Genomic DNA, 25,002 nt, shown 5'->3' with positions numbered 1-25,002 from the left:
AACTTTACTTTTTGAATGTTGTGATAAATATTGAGCAGTATAATTATTTAATGGTATCATCATCAAATAATGAAATTATAAATTGTTATTATGAATGTATTCATATTAAAGTAATTTACCATTAAAGCTGAGTAAGTATAAGGATAATGGTAAGCAAAATAGCAAACATCATCCTTATGATGGAAGGTGACTGTGAAGGTGATTGTATAATATGATTTTCCTTTTTGACCTCCTGCTGCAATTGAACTTCTTGAAAAATGATTCCTAGGAACAAAACATTTATATCATTAGAAAAATAAATAAAGTGCATCATTTTATGTAGTAAAAAAAAGAGCCAAGGTGGCGTAGTGGTTAAAGTGCAGCACTGCAGGCTACTTCAGCCAACTGCTGTCTGCAATTCAAATCTCACTGGCTCACGGTTGACTCAGCCTTCCATCCTTCCGAGGTCAGTAAAAATGAGGAGTCAGATTGTTGGGGGCAATATGCTAATTCTGTAAACTGCTTAGAGAGGGCTGTAAAAGCACTATGAAGCAGTATATAAGTCTAAGTGCTATTGTTAAATTGGTATTTATTATTTTGAGCCAAATAATGATGTTTAATATCTCAGTCTTCATTTCTTAATTTCGAAGTGTTCCTTAGCAATGCAGTTAATGCATTTAAGAGCTATTCTATTCTATTCTATTCTATTCTATTCTATTCTATTCTATTCTATTCTATTCTATTCTATTCTATTCTATTCTATTCATTATTTTATCAGCTTTATCAACTACAGAGTGCAAAGAAGATTGCACTTTGGGCCTTCATGAACCACAAGTGATGTGTCCTGTGATATATGTCACTATTCCCCACTGGGTATGTAATGGGAAAATTTCTAACTCTTCTTTTTTTTCTGAAAGCAAGCAAGCAAAAGTTTAAAGTACAAAAAAGCCACAATGAAATTGCATGGTAGTTTATCACATCTATCTTCTGCTTACTGGGGTCAAAATAGGTCACACACTATTGCCATTAAAACTGGGTAGCTGCAAAATAGTTCAGGAGTACATACAGCCAGAGTGCACTAGATTTACTGTTAGCCTTACTTGTAGTAACAGATATCTGTTCCTGTACGAATCCACGAAGGCCGGCCACCCAGGGCTTCTTGAACAGAGTACATAAGGGGCTGCATACCTTCAAGAAAAATGTACTCTATTAGAGAACATAACCACTCATATTCAGCAAACAAATATACCTATCTGTAGACATTGTTCTCAGCATCACATGGGAAGATAACTTTTGATAAGACAAGAAAGCAAATTTATTTAGAGTTTGATGATTGCAGAATTCATTGTAAATTCAATATTTGAAGATTCTTATGGCCTGTATATATTAAGAGCTGTTAAAACTAATAGTGACAGTCAGATAACCTGGCTTCTGTCCCTTGTAAACTATGGGGACAATATACAATTACTAATCAGTACAGAAAGCCCTAGTATAATCTAGAGCTTAAAAAAAACTCTTGGAGTAATCTCCTTTGCATTCTCTTCTGAACTGGACTACTAAAACCAGTTAGCAGCTATTATCTGGAGCAGCAGAGTATAATTTAAGCAAGCTGCCATTCAAATTGCAAGTTAAATCTAAGCCACAGTTTGCAATCCTTGTTTGGAGTCTTGATACAAGGACTAGCTGGATTGATCAAATTTCTATCTGATTAATTAAAGCTTGGAGAAAAGAAATGAGAGCATGCATAAACAAAATTAAGGTTTTGTCCTTTAGGGTTTTGGATTGGCATAACTGACATTTCAATGCTGCTTCAGTTTCCATGCTAGGTTCTCTATCTTACTATCTTTTCCTTAGAAATCTTAAATAATTTGTCTTATCTCGACTTGATAACCTTTTTTAAATTAAAAAAAAAACATTTGTTATATCACTTCTCTGTGTTATTACTGATATTCTACAATTATTTTTAGTAGTAAATTAACATTCTGGTATTATCTACAATTGTCTAAACTACTTCCCCATGCATCTGTTTGTACTATGTGTGTCCTTTTTTTTTCCAAGAGAAAAGTAAATTAACTCTTACCATAATTAAACTGACTGTTTGTCTTTTCACAGTTGATTATATTAAATCGGTAGGCACTGCCTGTTCGCATTCCACTGACTTCAAAATAAAACCACTGGTGATAATGATTGCTGTTTATATCAGAATTCAGAATGAGATCATACTCATTTCTAAAAATGAGCAGAAATAAATAAGTCACAAAATTCAGGTAACTGATCTATAATGATTAAATAATATAATAACAATATCTTACTTTCTGATCTGAATAACTTTCCGTAAATTTCCTGATTCAAATTTGGAGTTAAACTTCAAGACATCTGCTTCATCAGGCACTAGACAACTGGAAAATAAAATACAATTACAATGATTTAAAAATGATTTATTTTGTTGTACTGAATTTGAATTTGAAGTAGACTGATTGGGGAAGAATACAAATGAACCAGAGCTCCAAGTCTTGTATATTAAATTGGTTTAAATTATACTAAGAGTTCCCCAACATAGTTAATGTGAGCTAATGAAAATATAAACTGCAAGCATGTTTTCTATGTTGCAGAACAGTGGGACTTCTTCACATAAAAAAATTCAGATTTCTAGCTGAAACATCAACATAACTATCAGCAATTATATAGTACAGGCATTTTAAAATTTTTCTGTCACAGAATTTTCTTGTTTTTTCCTAGGTTGAAACCTTGTTCATATTTGCATTAGGAGGATAAAATGTTAAGTACAGTAGAACCTCTGGTCACAAACGCTTCTGACCATGACCAAATTGGGTTCCAACCAAAAAATTCACAATTATTTTTTCCGCAGCCGATTTCCCCATTTTTTTTGTAAGCACCAAATTTCCAAGAGTAGGTTCGGGTCACGACCAAATCGGTTTGCGACCAAAGCTATGGAACGAATTATGGTTGTGACCAGAGGTTCTACTGTATTTTCAATTCAGTGAACTCTCACTATAAAGTTCCTTGATATAAGATACCTGACAGGTAGTAGTTCAAGTTTGTATTGGTATTTACATCATTTTCATCAATTTATGCCATCTTTTGTGAACCTTGTGCAAATGACATGATGTGTTTATTGGCTTCATTAGAAAAATGGCATAAATCTACTTGATTAAAAAAATACCTGAATTTCTCATTTCCTGTTTAAAGGCAGCAGAAATGTTCTTCTCGATAATGTTCAATAGTGCTTGTGAAGATTAGTACTACTTGTTGATGGACTGGAATAGTTTTTTCCCCCCCAAGACATTTATAATTCATAGGATACAAAACAGTTCCTTAAAACTAAAAAATCCTGAAAGCTGTGTATTAAAATACAGTGAATCCTGTTTTAATTAATAAAGCTATATTTAGTTTTAATTTTCACTGTGTACAAATTATTAAAATTAATTCATCTTAAAGATATAGTATTCTACTTCTAGCAAGTTTTTGACTTTTGCAACTTCGTACTATAAATAGCCAAGGTAACTATCATACTCCCATTAATTTATAAGTTTTCCTAAATTATTGAATCTAAAATGGAAAAGTAATCATTATCGAATGGGGGATCAATCATTATGAAATAAAGTTCTTCATATAAAACTTACCTGAGATTATCAAGATCATACACAACTCTGTCTATAATATCATTAGGATGAATAAGCCTTTCAATATCTTGGGCAATTTTTGTCCTATTTAGAAAAGGAAGTAAGATGCCATATTTCAAAACTTTTATACTACAGTGCCACATGTAGAATCAGTGCATAAGGAAAGAAAGAGGTGTTTGAAAGTCAAGTTTCTACTTTAATATACAGTATTATTTGTGGAACTTGCCACAATTATTTTCTGAACAGAAAGAAAATGGCTTGTACATAACACATTGAGGCTTTCAGACCCAATGTTTGGTTTCCTTATTACAGGAAACATGCCCATTATGTATTAGCATTTAAAGATTATTTCAATTAGTATTAGTAATTAAAGCTAGTTCAGGTTTGAAAATAGGTTATATTAAAAATTCATGCAATTATAGTTTGAATACATTGCAGTGATTGGGTTAGAGTGCAAGCCTCTCACCTCTGGAAATTTCTAATTAAATATGATGAGCCTCTCAATAGAAAAAAAGAGAGATTCTTTATTCAGCTATGTAACCATGCTATAGGAATTGCTGTACTAAATATCTCAATATAATACATATGAGAGAGAAACAGTTTGCAGGTGAGGGGTATCTATGTGCTTAGGTACATAGATGGACCCCATTTCCTACAAGACATGTTAACCATGTAGAAATTTTCCTGAAAATCAGTAACAAGCTGAAATGCCTATGCTGAAAAGTTGAACAGAACACATTTTAGTCCTTTCAAGAGCTACATAGGAAACCATGCATCTCACAAAGCAATAAAAGAGCACCGCACATTGAAATGTTTTTCATAGAAATAGTCTATGTTACTATTGGGAAAACTGCCTCTTATTTCAATGTATAGTGACTAACAGATGGCTTCTCTTGTATTGCATGTATTTCTTGCATCTCAATCAAAAAATTAAGCTACATCTGGACGTGTAACAGACTATATTTGAAAGCTCTTAAAGTTGTCTCTTCATAAGGCATATTCATAATATCTGAAGTTTTCTCAAGTATAAACTTGGAATGACTGACCATGGATTATCTCAAGGAAAAGCTTGTTAAAATAAATTATTGCTAAATATTTTATTTCATATATTATATTCAAATATTTCATTTAAAAGGTCTGGGAACCCTTGCTACCTCCGAAATATATAATGTACAATATTTTTTTGTTTCTAAGACTTTGACTCCTAAAGATATTTCAAAGATATACAAAATCTTTGTTTTCTAACCTAAGAATATTAATGCTACAATTAATATGAAAAGTCCTTAAGTTTCCATCAATCGCAATTCTTCATTGTTAGAATTACTTATTTTGGAAAATGTTCATGACCATCCATAATTATCAAAAAGCAGACAACTGCACTTCAGCAAAGAAAAGTATTTTAATTAATATGTGTCCAAATTATTTTCACATACCATAATTCATTTGAGTTTAGCCATGGGATAAAGAAGATATCCCAAAAATAATGCAGATGTAGAATAGAATGACAAACTGGCAATAAAAACACAATGCTATCCCAATTGTAAAGTGTTGTTGAAAGAATTAACAGTGACAGCAATCAAGATGAAAAAAATATATATTTGAATTTGTTCACACTAAGGGACTTGTCCATGATAAAAAAAAATTAGAAAGCATTTCACCTTACTTGTCCAAATTCATAGACTTTACAGCAAGTAAGGGTTTAGCATGCCCCACAGGAAAGTTAACTGTTTTAGTAATAAAATCAAGAGATATTTTACTTCTTCAAATGTCCCCATTTAAGCAGATTCATGCAAAAGGCACATTCAGAATTTAAAATACAACCACTGATGTTTTCAGGACTTGATTATGAAAAAACGATCTATTTCTCCTTATTTCAAGACTAACTAAAATTCAACAGTTGTGAAAATGTTTTTTGATGCAGTACTTGTATATTAAATGAATGTTAGAGTCCTCCTTCACCTAAGTTATCATTAGTGACACATTTCCATGAATTCTATCTGCCTGTTCACTCAGCAAAACAAAACTATTTCAAATACAAAGCAAGAAGCAGCTTTCCACCTGATTTATTCTACAGCTAATTCTATTTTCTTCTCATTTTTCAGAACCAATACAGGCAGTACTCAATCTACAAGCACAATTGGGACCAGAATTTGTTTTTAACCAAAGCAGTTGTTAAGTGAATTGTGCCCAATTTTATGACCTTTTTTTAACCAGTTAAGTGAATCATTACAGTTAAGTGAATCATGTGGTGTTAAGGAAATCCAGCTTCTCCCATTGACTTTGCCTGTCGGAAGCTGGCTGAGAAGGTTGTGAATAGCGATTATGTGATCCTGGGATGCTGCAAATGTCATAACTACATGCCAATTGTCAAGCATCTGACTTTTGATCATGTGACCCTAGGGATGCTGTGTGCGTACCAGCTATATAAGTCACTTTTTTTCAGTGCCACTGTGATTTCAAGTGGTCGTTTAACAAATGGTTGTAAATCAAGGACTACCTATATCATTAAACTTAGATAGGATCTGAAATATGAATCTCAATGCTATTCTCTGTAGTCATGCTGCAATTATATTTCTTTATAATGTATCAATTCAGGCTATGACTTATGCACAAGCGCAACTCTGAAATGACTATTGGCTTTATGTATTACTATAGCACTAACTTTAGCGATAATTTACATATGTTAAATCAATTTTTAGGAGTCATTTTGATTGAGAAAGGAAGAATAATTATGAATCTCTGGATGAATTTCCTTTCCTCCTCCATCAATTTAGAAAGCAAGGTTCAAGGAAAATGCACACACCCATTCACTGCCAACTATTGTCAAAAAAGGAGTTTAAGAGACCCCGATGTTATGGAGAAATATCCAATATTTCTTTCACATACATCAGAGTTCGCATGTGACTGGCAGCCATTCTCTTCTTCCTTGTGGAAGAAAAGGAATAAAACATGAGATTATGCAATATCTGAGAATTCTAAAAGTTCTATATTCTTTGATGCAGATGATAGTATTTTTCAGTATAACAAGCATTTTAGAGTTTTGAAAGTGATTTAGCATTTTATCTCAGTTAACTACACAACATCCATATAAAAAGGTTACAATCTCATACTAATATATATTCTAATATTTAGAATGTTCCATTGCAAATTCTCAAAATGATTAGTTATTTAAATGTTAAGATACATAAAACGATAAAAAAAAGTTTCATAGATGTATTACTGAAACTCTCCTGTTTGTCTATTGGTAACCTTAAATTAGGCAAAATGGTACATGACAAGGCAACAATTTTTGAGTCAATGTACTTCAAATGGGCTAATTTAAAGGGAGCATCCAAAATCTGTAAACCATGATTCTTGTGGGGTTGAAATTTGGCAAGGCTGCGGTCACTTCAGCACTGCTACTGTCAGCCAGTCATATGATCATCATTTGCAATACTCCTTGCCAGCTTCCCACATGGAAAATCAACGGGGAAGCTGGCAGGAAGTTGGAAGTTGCGGTTGCTCCCTCTAATCTTTTGCCCGCCTGTGATCATTTCGTTTTTGTTTAGGTAAGGAACTATCTCTGAAACAATGATCCAACAGGTCACAGATTATCTAGCAATATACAGAATTCTGCATTCGCAAAATATTCTCATATATTACCTAGTGATACAGTATTTTTCTTTACGGACAGGCAAATCAAAGAAGTCGAATCCGAAATTTCTGAAAGGAATTTCATAATTAAGTGGAACCTTTTACTTTCCCTTCCATTTTTCAGCCTCCCAAAATTTTCTTCAATGATTTGAAGTTCATCTGAAGGGATATGGTGAGAAGGACTGCAGGGCTGAATGGATGAAAACTGCCTCTTTCCTTTATTTACAGCATCAATCTTGGATCCAAATATATTCCATTAATAACTGTTATATTTGAATCGAGTAATATTAATTTTACTGTGAATGATACACAAACATTATATTAAATCATTCTTTAGACATGTTTGAGGAAAAAAAGGTGAACTTACCTCTGTACACCATATGGTCTGTCAAGGATAGGTTCTTTAAATGAAGGTGGAATATGTCCAAAATAATCAGGATAAGCGACTTCTGAATATTCAGGAACAGATCTAGTATTTTTCACTGTTTCAATATAGAGTTCTGGATCATGCAGTTGTATTGTATCAGGCATTTCAATTGTTATTTGCTCTCCTATAGAAACTGAACAAGATACTTCTTCTTCTTCAGGATCAGGTCCAGAACAGCATAGTTTTCCCAGCTGGACAGACCGTCCCTCAAACAAAACACTTCCACATGTTGGAACATGTTGAAAAGGTTTATTACAGGTAATTTCACTAAAGCTAGTTTTACATTCGTTTTTTGTCACAGTCATTTTGGACTGTTCACTTTTGGATGTATTTTGAAGTGAAATTCGGTCAAAGTCTCTTACAATTTCATGATTCAGGCACTGGCATGATGGAAGCAATTTTATTTGATCACCTTGATGCTGCAAACTATTATCCATGATACCATCATTTTTTACCAATCCCAAAAAGCCTGGTCTTTTATTACAGTCTTCACTTTGCAGATTACTCTCCTTCACAGGAAGTTGCATCATGTCATTTGTTAAGGATGGTTCCTCTCCAGCAGTGGGAACAACGATAGGTCCTCCTGGAGCTGAGTTGTTTGAAAAAGACTTTGGTTCCTTTGAAATGAGGTCACATTCCTTAATATTAAAGAAAGAAAAAAATGCCAGATACTTGTTAGAGGATTACAATATTAAATGTTGAAGAAAGAGCAATGAATCAAAAAGAAGGATCTGATCCAGACAAAATGAATAAACCATGGAGAAATGGAGACAAATAGTAGTAACTATTGTCTACTAAAAATAGTAGATAATTTCCTTTTAAAAAAGCTAAATGTGAAGGGAAAAAAAAGAATTACAACGTCAGAGTATACATGCTAATATTGAAAGTGATATGGCTCACTTTAAATGACTTATTGGATCAAATAAACATTTACCCAATCTGAATCCAAATTATAATTCAGATTAGATACTATGAAGTCAGATGAGAGCCAATTTGGTGTAGTGGTTAGGACATCAGGCTACAAATAGGGAGACCATGAGTTCTAGTCTCCCTTGCCAAAAGAGTGACTTCTCCAGGCAGTAGAGTATTTGTAGTTCAGGGTTGAACTGTGGTGTCTTCGGTGCTCTTTGAGCTTGGTTATTTTCTTGCAGATGTTTCATTAGCCAAGTAGGTAACATCAGCAGTGCTAGAAGGGAAGGGAATTGGTCTCCAGGAATTCTCTAATGTTTTTGGACTGGCTTGGTCTAGGATGTTCAGAATTTCCCAGTTGAAACTATGGCTAAGGTCTGTCCATGAATTTCATTTTTTCTGATTTCAAGTTGATGTTCATGGATGCGCTCTGCTTGTCTTCTGCCTATTTGTCTTACACAGTGGCTGTTATAGTTCTTATATTGTAGATGATTCCTGCCTTTTTTTCTGGGGCTGCTGGGTATTCTGGTATTCCTAGGTGATTTTGGAGAGCTTTAGTCAGTTTGTCTGCTACGGCGATGCCATGTGGTTGTAGTAGTCTGTAATAATCCATTGGTGGTCTCATTTGATGTCACAGCATTCTTTACACCCATAGATACAGAATTAGCAAAAGAATCCATAACAGCAGTACTATACAGCACACCTGACCTGACCAAATACATAAAGATGTTTTTTATGTATGGCAGTGTTATCCTTTTCACAGCTTGTGTTGGTTGTGCTACATTGGGTTCACTAGTCAGGCACTTTTTGATAAAGTTGCATGGATACCCATTTTGTTGGAAGATGATCTTTTTCCTTTTTTGATGTTCAGGACTGCTGCAGTGTATATGTGCTTATCTAAATAGTGTACATAGCTTCTCTTGTGGGAAATTGTTTCTTTGATAGTGGAGCACTTGGTTGGTTTGGGTAATTGTATGATAGACTTGTGTTTCTAATTTGCCATCATTGCCTCTGTTGATGAAGAGGTATCCAAGAAGGGTAGCATATTGTTGTTTTCTTCTTCCCTTGTGAATATTATTCCTTTGAAAATGTGATAGTTTTATGCATTTTCTCTAGCTGGTCCTTTTTTATTATGATAAAGATGTCATCTGTATACCAGATCCATATTTTTGGGTTGTATATGTGGCAGTGCTATAGATTCTAAGCATTGATTACGGTGTCTGCTATGAGTCCTAAAAATGGTAATCCCATGGGCATTCCTTTGATTTGTTGATATATTTGTCCATTGAATTGAAAGTATGTGGTTAGGCAAAGGTGGGTGAGGTTCATGATTCTGGGTATTTTAATCTTGGTGTATTTGGTCAGGTCAGGTGTGGTGTGTAGTATTAGTGCTGTTATGGATGTAATTCTGCATCTATGGATGTAAAGAGTGCTGTGATATCAAATGAGACCATGATTTTATCTATGGTCCTGTCATTGATTCTTTGGAGGCACTCTAGTGGGGAGTTGATGTAATATTTGCTTCCCTCTATTAGGTGTCTAAGTTTTTCTGTCAGTCCTTTAGCAGGTTGAGGTCTCTGTAACAATACAATTGGATGGAAAGATATGTCTGGCTTGTGTGGGAGGACAGGTCCATTTTCATTTGCTCTTGTTCTTTTTAAATAATTTAATCTTTAAGGTCGCTAAGAATTCTCTTGATATATAGCCCAAAGGATGTTGGCAAGATTTATTCCAGTTAATCTCCAGAATGCTTTCCAAAATATTCTATTATCCATGTAAAATTAGGCAGAGAAGTAGCATGTACTTATCTAAAATTACCAAACCATCACTGGCAAATTAAAATGACTAGATTTAAAAATAGCAGCATCCTTACCTGAAAATCCTCTGAGAGTTCTGGGAAAAAATGTTCATACATTCTCAAATCTTCCACTGGTCGTCCCAATTCCTGCTTTGGTTTCAGTTTATTGATATCTGTCTCAATGTCATCGTTCTAAAGAAAAAAGTCCATAAGCATAATTAAAAAGCTTGGGGAAACTATGTTTTTAGGTAAAATGACTAAAATACTGAATACTTCTTAAAAACAAGGTTCTTCTATGCTTACAGAGGAAAAACATCAAAACTTCTGATTGACTGATGGAAACTGGCTACAACACACTGTGGGTTTTCCCTATTTCTGAATCAGCAGAAAAACCTTACCAGCATAAAATTGGCTCTTCCCCATTACTGATCCCTATTCTGACTCATCCCATTTCACTTGATTTTCCACCATAGGTGATAAATTCTTCTGATGTCAGAATATATTGATCTTTGGCTATAATAAAATTTAAGGCAGTGGAATAAGGGGGAAAACATATTGTAATACCAATGTAGTTAAGAATAATTGCAGCTAGCTCACTCAAGTTGGTAAAAGATTAAGGCAGCTTCATAGATAGCCCCCCCTGCCCCCCCAAAAAAGGGCAACGTTCGTTTAATCCGTGGTTAGGTAATACATGTAGAAGAGAGAGGCTCGCCTCCTAAAAATGGGCCTTCCCAGATTTCAGGTGTTGCACCAATGTCATGAGCTGATGCAGCATAACCAGATGCGAGACCCTGTTTTATGAGGTTCAGTTGTAGGAATCAGTTGGGACTGCTGCTTGCTTACCTTCCTCTCTGCATGTCTATGGAGATTCTCAGTCATCCAGGTCATGGTTGTTTCAAAGGTGCTTTCTCAAGGGACAACTGGACTTTCTTGTTTTTCTTTGGAGACATTTTGCTTCTCATCAGCTGAAGAAGCTTCTTGGATGAGAAGTGAAACGTCTCCAAAGAAAAACAAGAAAGTCCAGTTGCCTCTTGAAAAAGCACATTTGGGATTTCCTCTCTGCAATGTAGCAATATTCCTGCCCAAACTTCTCAACTCTATGGTCAGAATGGTAGTGGAGTACACCAGTATTATATTCTGTGTCCAAAGAATCTGTCTTTTTTGAGCACATAGTCAGATATGGCACAAAAGTTCATAGTAACTATGGATCTGATAAGAGCAATGAAGTGAGCTTACTTCTCTACTCTTACTGCATCAGCAGATAACCAGTTGGCTGACCAGGTCCCATTTGGGCAACAAGGAACCGGGTGAGCCCTTGAAGGGCTGCTTTGAGGAATAGTCTCAGCATGGTTATGGCCACTCAAGAAGTTGGGTCGAAGTGGTGATTATGCCTCATTGTGAGAAGGGATGGTGGCATCTGCCATGAAGGTGGTGGTGGCATAACCCTTTCTCAAGAGGCTTTTCTTGAACCTGATAGTGATGGTTAATTTTTGTTCACTCTTCATTCTTCCCTTTTTACAGAAAATTGCTGAAAGAGCATTAGACACTCAGCTTAAAGAAGCCTTGGATGAAGTGGGTTTTTTGCCCCCCTTCCAACAGGGTTCAAACCAGATTATCTACTGAGATATCAAGGTTTACATTGTAAATGACCTCTGGAAGCTTCAGGATGCATCCATACAGATAAAGTTACTATCTATCCTCTAATAAGGGGAGGGAATTTCTAATATGAAGGGATACTGCTAACCAAGTACACTCAGCCTGGCCTTTGGTGAGGCAGTTGCTTGCCATGAGAAATCTGCTTCTCAAGGTAGCACACAGCAGTTTCCTTGCAAGACCTTAGGAAGAAGGCCTCACTTGCCCAGCAGCTGTCTTGCGAAAGGCCAGACTGGGCACACTTCATCAGTATGAGGAAGAAAACGGGGGGTCAGCTGGGGTGGTGGAGTACAGGGTGGCAGAGACTTCAGTTTGCAGTACAGTGAAGATGGCTGCAGCTGGGCTTTTGTGCCACGCTGCTGGGCTGGGCTGGCTGGGTCTTTTGTGCTGTTAGGCTGGGGCAGCAGCAGCTTTGTGCCACACTGCTGGGTTGGAGTGGCTATGGCTCTGCACCAATGAGCGGAAGAAACTGCATGCTGTGACTCGTAAGACTATGCAATCCACTTGGGTCATTTACTTGCTTTCAGAGATGACTGGACAAAAGTCTGGCTTTTCATGTGACTACTCAGGCAGATTCTTTGCTTTTTTTAAAATAATTATCAAATTTGATAAAATAGAAGAAGAAATCAACACATGCTGATACAAAAGCAGATTTTGTAGGACTGTATAGTTTTCTGAAACACTGCAATCCCAAATGTACTTATTGTTTTTTTAAAAAAATCAATGTATGTTTCAACACTATTTCCTTCCTTTTTTTTTTTTTTTTTACTGTAAGTCTACTAAAAGTACATTTAATGTATTCATTATTTGGAAAACACACTGTTTTCCGGTGTCCAAATAAGCAACTTCTCTGAAGGGTAAAAATAATATTTTTAGAATTAAGAATGTATGCTATTTCTTCTACAGTATTACTAACCTTAAAATGTTGATCTATGTCATCTTCATTATCATTTTCAACCTCAGATTCTGTGTCGATGTCATCATTGTCATCACTTTCATCTACTACGTCATCCACTGTGATATAAAATGCTCTATAAGTAGGGCAGATGTACGTTTTCTACAATATGTATATCCCAGAAAAGAAATGATGCATGTGAAACTTCTCACTCATCAACTGGAACCTAATACTACATAAAAACGTAACTTTCCATGACACCACGTGCTGTATATTTAATTATATAGATTCTTTAGATAACAAACAAGTTTATTCAGTATTTTACCCAGGAGATTCATTAGATAAGACTACAGAATGACAGTGTTTATGTATATTAAATTCTTCATTAATAGTTCATTCTCAGAAAACTTATTTTGAGAACTTGGGAGGGTCCTAAAGTGGATAAGATAAAGATAGAACTTGCTGAAAACTGGGACACAACAGCTTTTATGTCCTATTCATTAAAGACACATCAATTCATGTTCAGCAGTTCTATCTCCCTGCAATACTCCCTGCCCGATATACTGCAGGGAGACAGAGGGTCCCATAGTCTCCAAAAATGTTTTATGAGTGACTGACCTTATTTCCCCACCCCAACTCCATATACACTGATGCTTCTCAATCTAAGACAGAATTAACAGACTGTAGCTATTAAAATTCTTTGTTTACTTATTTTTGCACCTATCAGTATTTTAATACAGACTTTCCATTTAAAAAAAATTCTTGGAAGTGAGCATTTTATACCGAGATCAGCCCTATCACACACAATAATATATGAGCTAAATGCTGGCAGCAAAATAACCAAACTTGGCTATACAATTTCAGTCCATTTTATTGTGGTTTTATGGAAGGAATTGGAGCAATTTCCCTCTGCTCTCTTTTGCCACATTCCCATATTTAACATCCCTCTACCAGGCCAAAAAACCAGGTTATTCAAAGATGAGAAGGGAGGGAGCAGAGGATGTGCAGGTGGGAGATGGGATCTACTACTGGTCCAACAACTACCTTCAATGTGAAGTCTCAAGTCCCCAGCCAAGTCTTGTGAAAAGTAAGGAGAGTTACAGTTGATCTCACTTTGGGAGGACAAGATGTTCCAAAGTTGGGTGCTACGGCAGAGAAAGCTCTTCTCTTGGACCCCAACACCAGTATTTCCTGGCCAATGGGACTCACAGCATGCTTCCTCTGCTAGTGTGGGCGGACGGGCCTAACCCATTGGGGTGGGAGATTTGGTCAAAGTCCTGGATCTTGAAGCTTACAAACCACTGTTTGTAAGATGAACCTCTGTGTCCTGTATTTTGCTCCCGAGTTATCTCAAAATAGTTGTCACGCTATAAACACTCTGACAGCACCCATTCGATCTTGCCAGGGTTCAGCTAAAACCTATTGTCCCCCATTCAGGCCCCCACAGCTTCCAGACATCCGATATACCAAGTGCCAAGCTCTTCCAGTGACAACATGATTGCAAAAGCAAGAAAGAGACAGACATGAATGCAGTCTCCACAACATTGCCCCTGAAGCTTTCTGCAATGAGGCTCACTTGAGGCCAACGTTATTAACATTTCAGAACCAGACAAAGATAGTCCACTTGAACCAGGCATATTAATAGTTTAATTTATTATTTTTAAGCCTCTATCCTGGGCTAATTATTGTGTTTTATGGTCAAGTACCTACAATTATTGTTGTGTAGTATTCTAACCTAGCCACAATACACTTTTATATTTATTTATTGCTGTCTCAATATAATTTTATTCTACAGAAAAAGCATATTTTCTATAAGATGAATAGAAACATAGTTCATCTTTTTAGTTGAGAGCACGCACATCGCTAATCTACAAACCTATCCATTGTTAACTTCAAGCTTTAAGAGTTATAGAATGACTCCCAAAGTATGTAGTTCCTACATTTGACAAGCAAGACAGCCTTCTCTTTACCAGGAGTCCCCAACCTCTCAGCCACGGGCCACTAATAGGCTGTGAACTATTTGCCACCAGGCTGCGGAAACAGAATGAGTGTGCACGCACACGCATCCCCACTTGGTCAAGCAGCAGGTGAGCGTTTGCATAGGTGCTCCATTTGTATGAATGGCAGGCACGCATGCACACTGCTCACACAAATGGAGCTCCGCATGCACATGCTTGCCACCCACTCACGCAGAACCGTCCCCTCCCCCACTTGTTGGCAAAGCCGGATAGGTTGGGGAACTCTGCTGTAAACAGTTACCTTTCACATATGAGAGCAAAAAAGATGGGACAATCTGTTTTTAAAACAACTGCACAGAGTATCAAAAATGATACTTTCCTTTTTAAATTTTAGACTTATAACTGTTTTTATTCTTTACATCAGATAAATATATTCAAATAAGATTTTAAAATTTTGAAGGTAAAGAATACATCTAATGGGTGCATAAGTGAAATATTACTCACTAACAAAACTCTAACTATTTTTATGTAATTTTGCTTCTCCCACTGACTGCAATGCCATATGGCACAGCTCTTACTATTGTGGAACATCCCCACCCCAATATCCAGAAAGATTTGGGGGGAGGGGTGACAAGGAGGAAGTTGGTGAACTATTTCACTTGACAAAACCAATACTACAAATAAAACAGGATGATGGAAGATAAAATCATCGAAAATGGTTTGAATTTAAGAATTTGATTTTGGTCAGTAGAACAAAATTAAAATTACGGTGCTGTAGATATACATTTTAGTTTTGTAGCAATTATACAGTACAGGAATGCATATTAATTTTTAAAAATAGTCTATTATTTTACAAGAGAGAATTTTTATTGTGATATTAGGATTTCAGGAACAGGCATCAAATACCCAAATTAGGGCAATTTAAACAAGACCACAATGTTGCCTTCAGAGGTTGTGGGTGCTTCATCACTGGAGGTTTTTAAGAAGAGACTGGACAGTCACTTTTTGAAATGATATAGCATCTCCTGCTTGAGCAGGGGCTGGTTTAGAAGACTTCCAAGGTCCCTTCCAGCTCTATTCTGATTCTAAATTACATAGTTTTAAAATTGCTCATACCTTCAGGAGGCAAACTATACAGCTGATACACTGGTCCATTAACAGGCATAACAGGTAGTTGGAAATGGAAAGCACTTTTAATGGTCGGTAACGGAAGACGATTTTTAGGATAGCATTTCCTCATTATCAGACTAGAAATGTTGACAAGTGGATCCAGAGTTCTTACTGCAAGGCATTCCTATTATAGAAGTAAACTCATGTATTAAATTACAGAAGATAAAATATTTTATGAACTATAACAATTGACATTACAAAGAGAGTATGTTTTAACTCATTTAGAATGGAATTCTTGCCTCATTTATGTTCTTACATATTGTATATGCATGCACACAAACACAATTCTAATAAGTCGCTGCAACATTAAACAAGAAATGGCAATACAAATGTTGCAATTATTTCAAAGTGTAGCAATTCTTAGGCATAGTTTCTGTTCTAGAAAATCTAAAATGTTGAATGATAATATGAATCTTGTCTATGTTGAACTCCTCCTATAGTAACAGCCTGATTATGTGTTATGCTCCGATGCCATTTCATTGTTCAGAAGCCCTAAGAATAGGTAAACCACAAACAAAACAATTGAAAATGTCCATGCAATTAGTTGAAAATAGGTGGTATTTATTTCAGAATAAAGAGAATAATATTTGAATGGCACAGATGCAGCAAACACGAAAGCCAACTTCAAATAGTTTATGTTCTTTTGCACTTTATATGCACTTTCTTTTCTTTCATTCATCGAGTAGCTCTTAATTAACTCTCAAGGGCTTCTAGAGAGAACAGTTATACCAGCAGAGAAACTGATATCCTCACACTGGAACCATAGGATATAGGATATGAGCAAGACTCGCCCCAGTCTTCATTGGCTGACTCTTTTCCTACCCTTTTTGTTCTTTCAAGCCAGTATCTGTTTATCACCAGGACATTGCAGCTGGTGAAAAATACAATATCCAATTTGCTAATAGGCCTCCCTCGGTTGAGTGCACATTACAGTACACTGAAAGACTTTTGGGCGCAATTTTAAAGTGGCAGTTTTGATCGCTGACCTAGGATCACCTTCTTTAACTATAATTAACCTGATGAGTTAGTTGTTCTGGAAAAGGCTACTGGATTATTTCATTTCCATGAAAAGAAGGGTGGGGTGGGGTGCAAGGGCAACAAGGGTCTCCCTGTCAGCAGTTGTAGCTGTCTTTTGAAACAGACTGTAATGTAATTTGACTGTAATCAGACTTAGTTCCACATTGAGAAAATGTTTTTTTAAGTTTACTTTATTGATTAGCCCTTGGGCCATATCAAAGTGCAGTACATACAGTACCATTGAGCTTGCATGCATTTAGAGCAGTGTTTCTCAACCTTGGTAGCTTGAAGACGGGTGGACTTCAACTCCCAGCAGCGCTGGCTGGGGGATTCTGGGAGTTGAAGTCCACCTATCTTCAAGCTTCCAAGGTTGAGAAACACTGATTTAGAGGATGAAGATTTTGTTTGGACTATTTGTTATATAATTGTATTTGTTTATACATTTTTTAGTCTGTTTTGCATTGCCCTATCATGGATGTTCTATGAATGTATACATTTTGATTAGGGATTTTATATTGTTTATTATGGATAATTTATATAAGCAGTATTGTTAACTGCTGGGGATCCTATAACATAGCGGCACCCAGCCTTTTGAGCACCAGGGACAGGTTCCTTGGAGAGAGGTTTTTCCATGGACCAGAAGGGGCGTGGTTTCACATGATGCCTGCATCCCGAGGATGGGGCTTCACTCGTTTGCACAGCTCAGTTTCTGGCATGCCCAAGACTGGTGCCAGTCCACGGACCAGGGATTAGGGACCCCTGCTATACCACATGTCAGTATAGAAGTTCAGTAAATAAACTATTCAGGGTACCTTCTTAGAAATAAAAACTTCTTTGGTTAGAAAGAGCTATGACTAATAAAATATGCTACCGATTAGCAATATAGGTAGTTCTTATTTAGCAACTGCAATTAGTTCCAATGGCTTGGTCATTAAGCAAAACAGTTGGAGGAGGGAGAGGGAGGGAGGGGGGGAGAGAGAGAGATTGCAAAGATCACTGGTAACTGTCATCACATTCAGAAAAAGTTTCTTTATATAAAGCACCTGTGACTGACCATGTTTTTCCCCTTTTTGGTCTCCTCACAAAGCGGAGAGAGTGCTTAAATAAGCTATTCTTCCTGAGCTGCTTTTCTCTACAGTGCCACATTTCCCTAAGAAGAGTAACTGCAAGTTAACAAGTTCAGCTTTGTGACCTTAATTAGTTGATTACAACCCATGGTTGGATACAGCAGCTGCCTGAAAGTGACCAGACATTAATCAATTTCACACAGAAGACTTGTTGATCAGAAAATAAATTTTTATTACCATTTATTATCAACGTATTTGTGAATGGACAGTATCTGAGGCAGTTGCTAAATGAGGACTGCTTGTAAAACTTGTAAGTATCAAATATACTAGTGCACACCGAATATATTTTCTTGTGAATCATAATTTTTCAGCTGAAGAATTAATATATAGAGAGATTCTATATGTTTATCTACAAAACATTTATACTACCATTTAAATTGTATATATACCCCTTATAATAGCAATAAAATCTTTAAAATTTACCTGTGAAGTATTGTACAGAGTTTTCATCCCATCAACATCTAGAAATGCTTTTCTTCCCAGCTTGATATTGGTAATACTTTTAATAGATTGCAAGATTCCCTTACGGATTAACATATGTCTATGCCGACTATCATGACGGTGCCAATCTACATAAATTGTTAACAGCATTTGGACATAGCCTCTATCCACAGCTCTCCGTGCATTTGTTTCTTGAAGAAAAAAATATTTAGAGCTGTATTAGAATAAATAAACAACCTGATATTTCTTCTGGCAACTATGAGACCAAATGAATAATTGAGTAATATAGAATTAGAATGAATATAGAATTTATTCCTTCCCTTGCTACTACATTTATGATAAAATATTAAGAGAGAAACATCTGAAATAGGTTTTAGGATCAGCTGACACACAAGTACAAAATAACAGCTATGAATAACAATGGTTGTATATACAAGTCAACATAGGGCAGAAATCAAGGACTGACTGGAAAGTTATATGCCTCAAGTCCCATTCAAAATTATATATATATGGGGTATATCTGTGAGCAACTCATACACTACTTCATCTTAATATGCTCACGAATTTGTTGCGGAATAACTTAGAAACCTCACTGAGATTTCAGGAAAAGAATTTGTGGGGGTATATTCAATTAAAAGATACTAGAAGCAATCCCAAGAAAAAAGGCAAAAAGTCAGTTACTATTTCAAAATGTAGATAACATTTATCTACTACCAATTCTTCTGTATTTCAAATCAGTTCTTGTTTCATGATTTCAGTATACAAGAGTGATAATTTGTATTTTATGGATTAATTTTCACTTGCTTCATCTGCAAAATCAAATATTAATCTGGTCACATTCCATATGCTCTCTAACTGCATCATACACTTACTTGATTTTAGAAGTGCAGTGAGGGTATCTAGAGCAACCCTATAAACAGAACAAACAAGAATGTAACTGAAAAGTTTAGAGGTTGTTATAGAATTTTTTTTCCCCTTGTACCTCATATTTTGCCCCCTCTCTTTTTCCTTCCCCAATTTCCTGTTTTTATTTTCCTTTGTATATCAAAGAGGTATTAAAATAATCTCAGCTTTCCCATTTTAACTACTAGATACGATTATATTTTAAAGATTATCTTTAACATTGCAAATGTCCAGATGTTCTACTTACTTCATAACGCCAGTATTTTTCTTACTGTAAGGACCAATTATCTTAAATATCAATTCCACAACTCCATTCTTACCCAAGGAAACAGCATTTACAGCTAAAAATAAAAACAACAATCTACATCACTATATAAATATGTGCTGCTGCCACTATTCACAAAAACCACAAAATATTTTCTTTTTCAATTATTTTATTTAAATAGTATGATTTCCGATATCAAGTATAATTACTTGATATATTATTGTTCAGGTTAATGGAAGATATATATGCATATATATTTGGTAAATTATCTTAAGTGAAGAGTTTTGGAGGGAAATCTACATTACTGCATTGTTCACTAGGCAGTGGTGAAATCTAAAATTTGTTACTACTGGTTCTGTAGTTTTTTTTTCTTTTAAATGCCTCTGATGATCCAAGCTGAGTTGCCTGATCAGCAGAGCCTTTTTTTCTTTTAAAAGCCTTTGACGATCCCAGCTGAGCCGCACGATCATCAGAGGCTTTTTTTTTTTTTTACTTTTAAAAGCATTTTTTCTGCTGAAGAGGTTGTAGAAAAAATGCTTTTAAAAGTAAAAAAAAAGCCTCTGATGATCGCGCGGCTCAGCTGGGCATGGGGGGGCAGGGATTTTTGCTACCGGTTCTCCGAACCACCTGCCTCCATCGCTACCGGATCAGGCGATCCGGTCCGAACCAGGAGCATTTCACCCCTGTCACTAGGTAACCTCAGTATTTCTCATACATTCATATAACATATTTGATTTTTAGAATTGATAAGCTAATCAAATGCCAAATAAAAGTTTTATTATACAATCAATATTTAATAATATTTATTGTGCAAAGGTGATTCTAACATTCCCATGATCAAATTTAAGAGTCTTCATTTCAAGCCCCACATCACTGGTGAATGAATCCTAACTAATTAGCATTTTACTAACAGTATGTTATTAATGATCAATGCTGGAGATTTTGGTAACCATCTTCTGTGGATTTAAGTTGGTAGCGCAATACTTAGGAAAACTTTTCCCTCTATCTATTCACAACACCCATTCATTTATGGCTTAATGCAAAGTTGCATGCAAACACAATTGTAATTATATGATAAAACTTCTAAAGCATGCTTTTGTGGAATGAAGCATTTTTGACTGATGGAACAGAAATTGTATTGTTTGATCTCAAGAAATATTCAGACAAAAAAGAAAAAAGATTGAAGCATTTAAAGAAAAGAATACCATGTCAACCATCAACTATGGGGGTGGAACTGTTATGCTTTGGAAATTATGAGGCCCAGATATAATACGCAGGTGGAAAAAACAACGTATTCAACTAAATATCAACATATCATAGAAGTTAATGTTCCTCCAACAGTGCAGAAACTGAAGATGAAAAGTGGTTGGCTATTTCAGTAAGACAACAGTCTGAAAGATAACCTATATTAATGGATATACATTGTTAAAAAATTGAAACAATACTCACAATTAGTTGAATACACTCTTAACACTTGAAGACAAGGCAGAATTAGCCTTTGATGCTGCAAGTTTTGTTTCACTATGTTCAGAGTTATATTTAAAGCACCACTAATTCGGGCTTTTACTCCAAATTTTCTATCTGAAAACCCAAAAGGGATAGAAATATGAGCATCTCTCCAATTCAAATTTACTGACATACTGTAACATAGTAACTACATTTAATTATATGAAGTCCTTGACTTATGGCTGGTGGTTTAAGCATTTCCATCCATTGTAGAAAAAAAACCTGTGCCAGGGCCCCACCAGTCACATTACTCCATTTTGGCTGCTTAGCAACCTGTTCATATTTACAATCACTTGTCAAATGCCTTATCATGTGATTGCCATATGAAAGTGGAGGGGATATTGGAAGTCTGTTCTCCCAGTGCGTGGAGGGATTTCACCTCCACTCCATGCAAGGAGGGAAATGTTCCCATGCACTGGACGAATAGACCTTAAATCTGATGAAAACACTTTTGAACCCCAGCCTTTTCTAGACCATCATTCTTGTAATCATTCTCAGAGGGATGGGGAGAGGAAGGGTTTGGGCAACTCTGCTGTGTCATTCGAAGACCAAGATTCTGGGCCCACTATGTTTTAATGACTGTTTTAATGAAATAGAAGTCATTAGATTGGGATCTTAATTAACTGTTGCAATTCACCACTGACTATACTTATCATATACACAATTATTTCACAGCTACAAATCGCTCTAAATTTTCATGTGTTTTAAATGCCAATTCACCCTCAGGCTATGTTTAGTATTTACTGAAAAATAAATGTACCCTTCCTGCTTGCTTCAATAATATGAATTGTAAGAAGCAATTCTTCTCTGGGTGACATTCATAAAGGTTTTTTTTTTTTAAATTATTCCATTGAGGAAATCTCTTTTAGTTTTCTTAAGATTTATCCTAAGTTTGTAATAGCTTCCACTGCTTCTCAAAATGTCAATTTTGTTGTTGTTGGATACAAGCAGTTAGAGCTACATAAAACCCAAAACAGAAGAGAAAAAGTGTGTCCAGGTTAATTTTAATGCTTCAGGAAATTTATATCCATTATTCTGCTCATCCATTTCACTCTTCTCAAAGCATCCTGTGTAGAATAGAAAGTTTGTAAACGATGGAAGAATAAAATGTTCAGCAGGACAACATAAAAGAGTCAACGCTGAATAAAATATCAATGGAATTAAATGAGAAAAATGAAGATTTGCCTAGGAGATCAACAGAAAGGGAAAAACTCATAGTGGCAGGCAATACTTTCTAAGAATCCTAAAGCTTTAGTATTGCAACCAAATTAAATTATCTCCCATTTTCATATACATCCCCTTTAATAGGACAAAGAGCAGAACATTTGAGCTTGGTTTACTGGTTTGGGGGAAAACAATTTTTAGGTATCCTGTCTAACCCACCTCACAGGACTATTGTGGGTAAAACAGGAGGAAAAAGTATGTATGCTTGCTCTGTTGAGTTACTTATAAACAAATCAGTGTGGGATAAAAAATCTAAAAAAGAAATAAATAATTCAATATAAGCATTTTAAGGAAAAAAACCAAATATAATGTTATGTAAGCAACAGTGGGGTGTGTAACTGCATACAGGAAGTCCTCGACTTACAACCAGTCACTTAACAAGTATTCTAGATTACAACCGATTTTCAAAAAGCTACTTATAATAAAGGATTGCACTTGTGCAAAATCAGCATTTTATTCCAGCAATACTCATCACACTACAAACAAAAACTTGGGAATTCACTTGGGTTCAATTTACCTTTGGGGCCTATTTTAGCAAGAAGAGAATGTAGTAGCACCATTAATTCTTCATTTGGTGGGGGTTCTTTGCTTGCGTTCACAAGTAATTGCAACAAAATCTGTGTCCCTCCTCGAGAAACGAGAAAACTTGTTCTTCGACTGCTGCCTAGAAATAAAATATGAGCCATTGGCTGCAATCTTAAAATAAACTGATTTTATAAGGGCATAATTTCTTTACATGACCACTGCAAATTTATGTGGGAAATTATTTACTCTCTTGACATTAAAATACTAATCTTTGTATGTTACATTGTAGGAAAGTAACAATTCATATATATTAGGCAAACATTTCTAAAGTATATAACCTACAAACGATCATTTTAAATAGATACTTGCCTGCTGCCACCAATTCAATTAAGATATTTAAGATGTTTAATATAGTCTGAAAATCTCTTGTGTTCTGAAATGAACAAACAGAAAGAAAGTCAAGAGTATTGGTCATAATATATATGAACACAAAAATGATAACTCTACAATCTTAATTAACTGTAGCCTTAATTAACTTTTGCATTAGCCTGCAAAAGTTTCCTCTCATTGTTATACTGAATCTTAATGCATGCAAGTTGTGTGATTACATAAATCAATTAAATAAATGTTTTATGTGCAATATTTGTCATATCTGTTGACTACTAATTTCAATATGGTGATACAAAAACTTAATTTTTAGGCTTTGGCAATCTACAAATGTGCTGTGGAGTATGTGGGGCTCATCACGTTGTATCTACCTACAAGTCTTTAAAGCACCAGGGTTTTTTTCCAGCAAGACAGACCTTCTTTAAACAATTATAGACAGGTGATATAAGTGTTTCCATCACACTCCAAAGTATTTTTTTTGCACTTGAATCTAAAGTGTGGCACACTTCTATTAATTCCGGCTGTACCATGCCCTTGGCTTTCCCATGTTAAACAAATAGCACTGTCCAAACAACAAAAGCTGCCAATTGTTTTAACTTCCCCCAATACACAATTACACAATTAATGTTTACATCACTATATCAAAACTCCAGTCTTTCACACTATAGTAGCCCTAAAAAAAATAAATAAAACAAATTACTACACAAATGAGCAAGAAAACATGATGTTTATGCTGTTACCTCTAAAGTTGAGAGAATAACTTCTATCCCTGTTGAACCTTTGGCAGTCATATCTTTTCTGATTTTTTCTGAAATCAAAGTTGTATATTCTTCTATTAACTGAATAAACTGATATTTAAATGTTAAATGTATATGACTTTTAAAAGATGTAGAAAAGATAAGTACACAAAAGCAAAACAAATTAATTTTAGAGGTTGTGGATCATCTAGATTTTTTTAAAGTCTGAGTCTTAAATATAAAATATTATATTAACCATTCTTTATAGCAAGGCATTCTTTAAGTGCCAATCTTTTTATAACCAGGAAATTCTACCTACCACAAGAAAAATCAATCAAAGAGAAAAACAGTCCAAAGTCAATGTTAATGCTTAAAGACCATTCTGGCTGACCATTCGAAAGAAGGGGGGGAAATGAAAAGGGGAAAAGGAAGAATCAGGAATAAAATAGAGCAGGGCTGTCAAACTCGTGGGCCACAGGCTGGATGCATCACACTGGCCACGCCCACACCTGGTTTAGCAAAGGGGGGAAAAGTCATATGTCATGTGAACCACTGTGATGAGTTTGAGACCCCTGAAATAGAGAATGGAGTAAGTGGGAAAAGGCAGTAGCAAGAACATTTTCAGATCATAACAGTTTGTTACAGATTCTCACTTATATCCCGTAAGAAAAATATTCAGTTTGCTCAAGATTAATAGTCTACACAAAAGAAGAAACAAAAAAGAATTTATTCCAGGCTATACGTAAACATCCCTACTTGATTCATGTCAAGTGGCTTATGTTCAAAGAGAACAAAACTGAACTG

At 35.5% G+C, this 25,002-nt stretch overlaps 1 protein-coding gene across 10 annotated transcripts in view; it reads right to left on the bottom strand.

Annotated features, from left to right (window-relative positions):
• AGTPBP1 (ATP/GTP binding carboxypeptidase 1) overlaps window positions 1–25,002 on the bottom strand; it is a 58,714-nt gene that overhangs the window by 11,617 nt on the left and 22,095 nt on the right. For 4 of the 10 annotated variants that reach the window (XM_060690562.2, XM_060690561.2, XM_087888260.1 and 1 more), the window contains 18 exons: window positions 24,202–24,269; window positions 23,440–23,507; window positions 23,067–23,209; window positions 21,269–21,400; window positions 19,802–19,895; window positions 19,524–19,561; window positions 18,634–18,842; window positions 16,013–16,190; window positions 12,960–13,057; window positions 10,466–10,582; window positions 7,624–8,321; window positions 7,266–7,325; window positions 6,510–6,548; window positions 3,624–3,707; window positions 2,292–2,378; window positions 2,060–2,208; window positions 1,080–1,167; window positions 120–264 (listed from right to left, as the gene is read on the bottom strand). In XM_060690562.2, the coding sequence (XP_060546545.2) occupies window positions 120–264; window positions 1,080–1,167; window positions 2,060–2,208; window positions 2,292–2,378; window positions 3,624–3,707; window positions 6,510–6,548; window positions 7,266–7,325; window positions 7,624–8,321; window positions 10,466–10,582; window positions 12,960–13,057; window positions 16,013–16,190; window positions 18,634–18,842; window positions 19,524–19,561; window positions 19,802–19,895; window positions 21,269–21,400; window positions 23,067–23,209; window positions 23,440–23,507; window positions 24,202–24,269 (2,495 nt within the window). The remainder of the gene's footprint in view (window positions 1–119; window positions 265–1,079; window positions 1,168–2,059; window positions 2,209–2,291; window positions 2,379–3,623; window positions 3,708–6,509; window positions 6,549–7,265; window positions 7,326–7,623; window positions 8,322–10,465; window positions 10,583–12,959; window positions 13,058–16,012; window positions 16,191–18,633; window positions 18,843–19,523; window positions 19,562–19,801; window positions 19,896–21,268; window positions 21,401–23,066; window positions 23,210–23,439; window positions 23,508–24,201; window positions 24,270–25,002) is intronic. The other 6 variants (XM_087888261.1, XM_060690564.2, XM_060690559.2 and 3 more) reach the window with 2 other exon arrangements.

Source organism: Pantherophis guttatus, chromosome 2, assembly GCF_059756535.1.
Source record: "Pantherophis guttatus breed Tessera chromosome 2, ASM5975653v1, whole genome shotgun sequence".
Classification (NCBI taxonomy): Eukaryota; Metazoa; Chordata; class Lepidosauria; order Squamata; family Colubridae; genus Pantherophis; species Pantherophis guttatus.
Note: the sequence above shows the minus strand (reverse complement) of the source record. Positions and strands in the feature narration are given on the sequence as shown.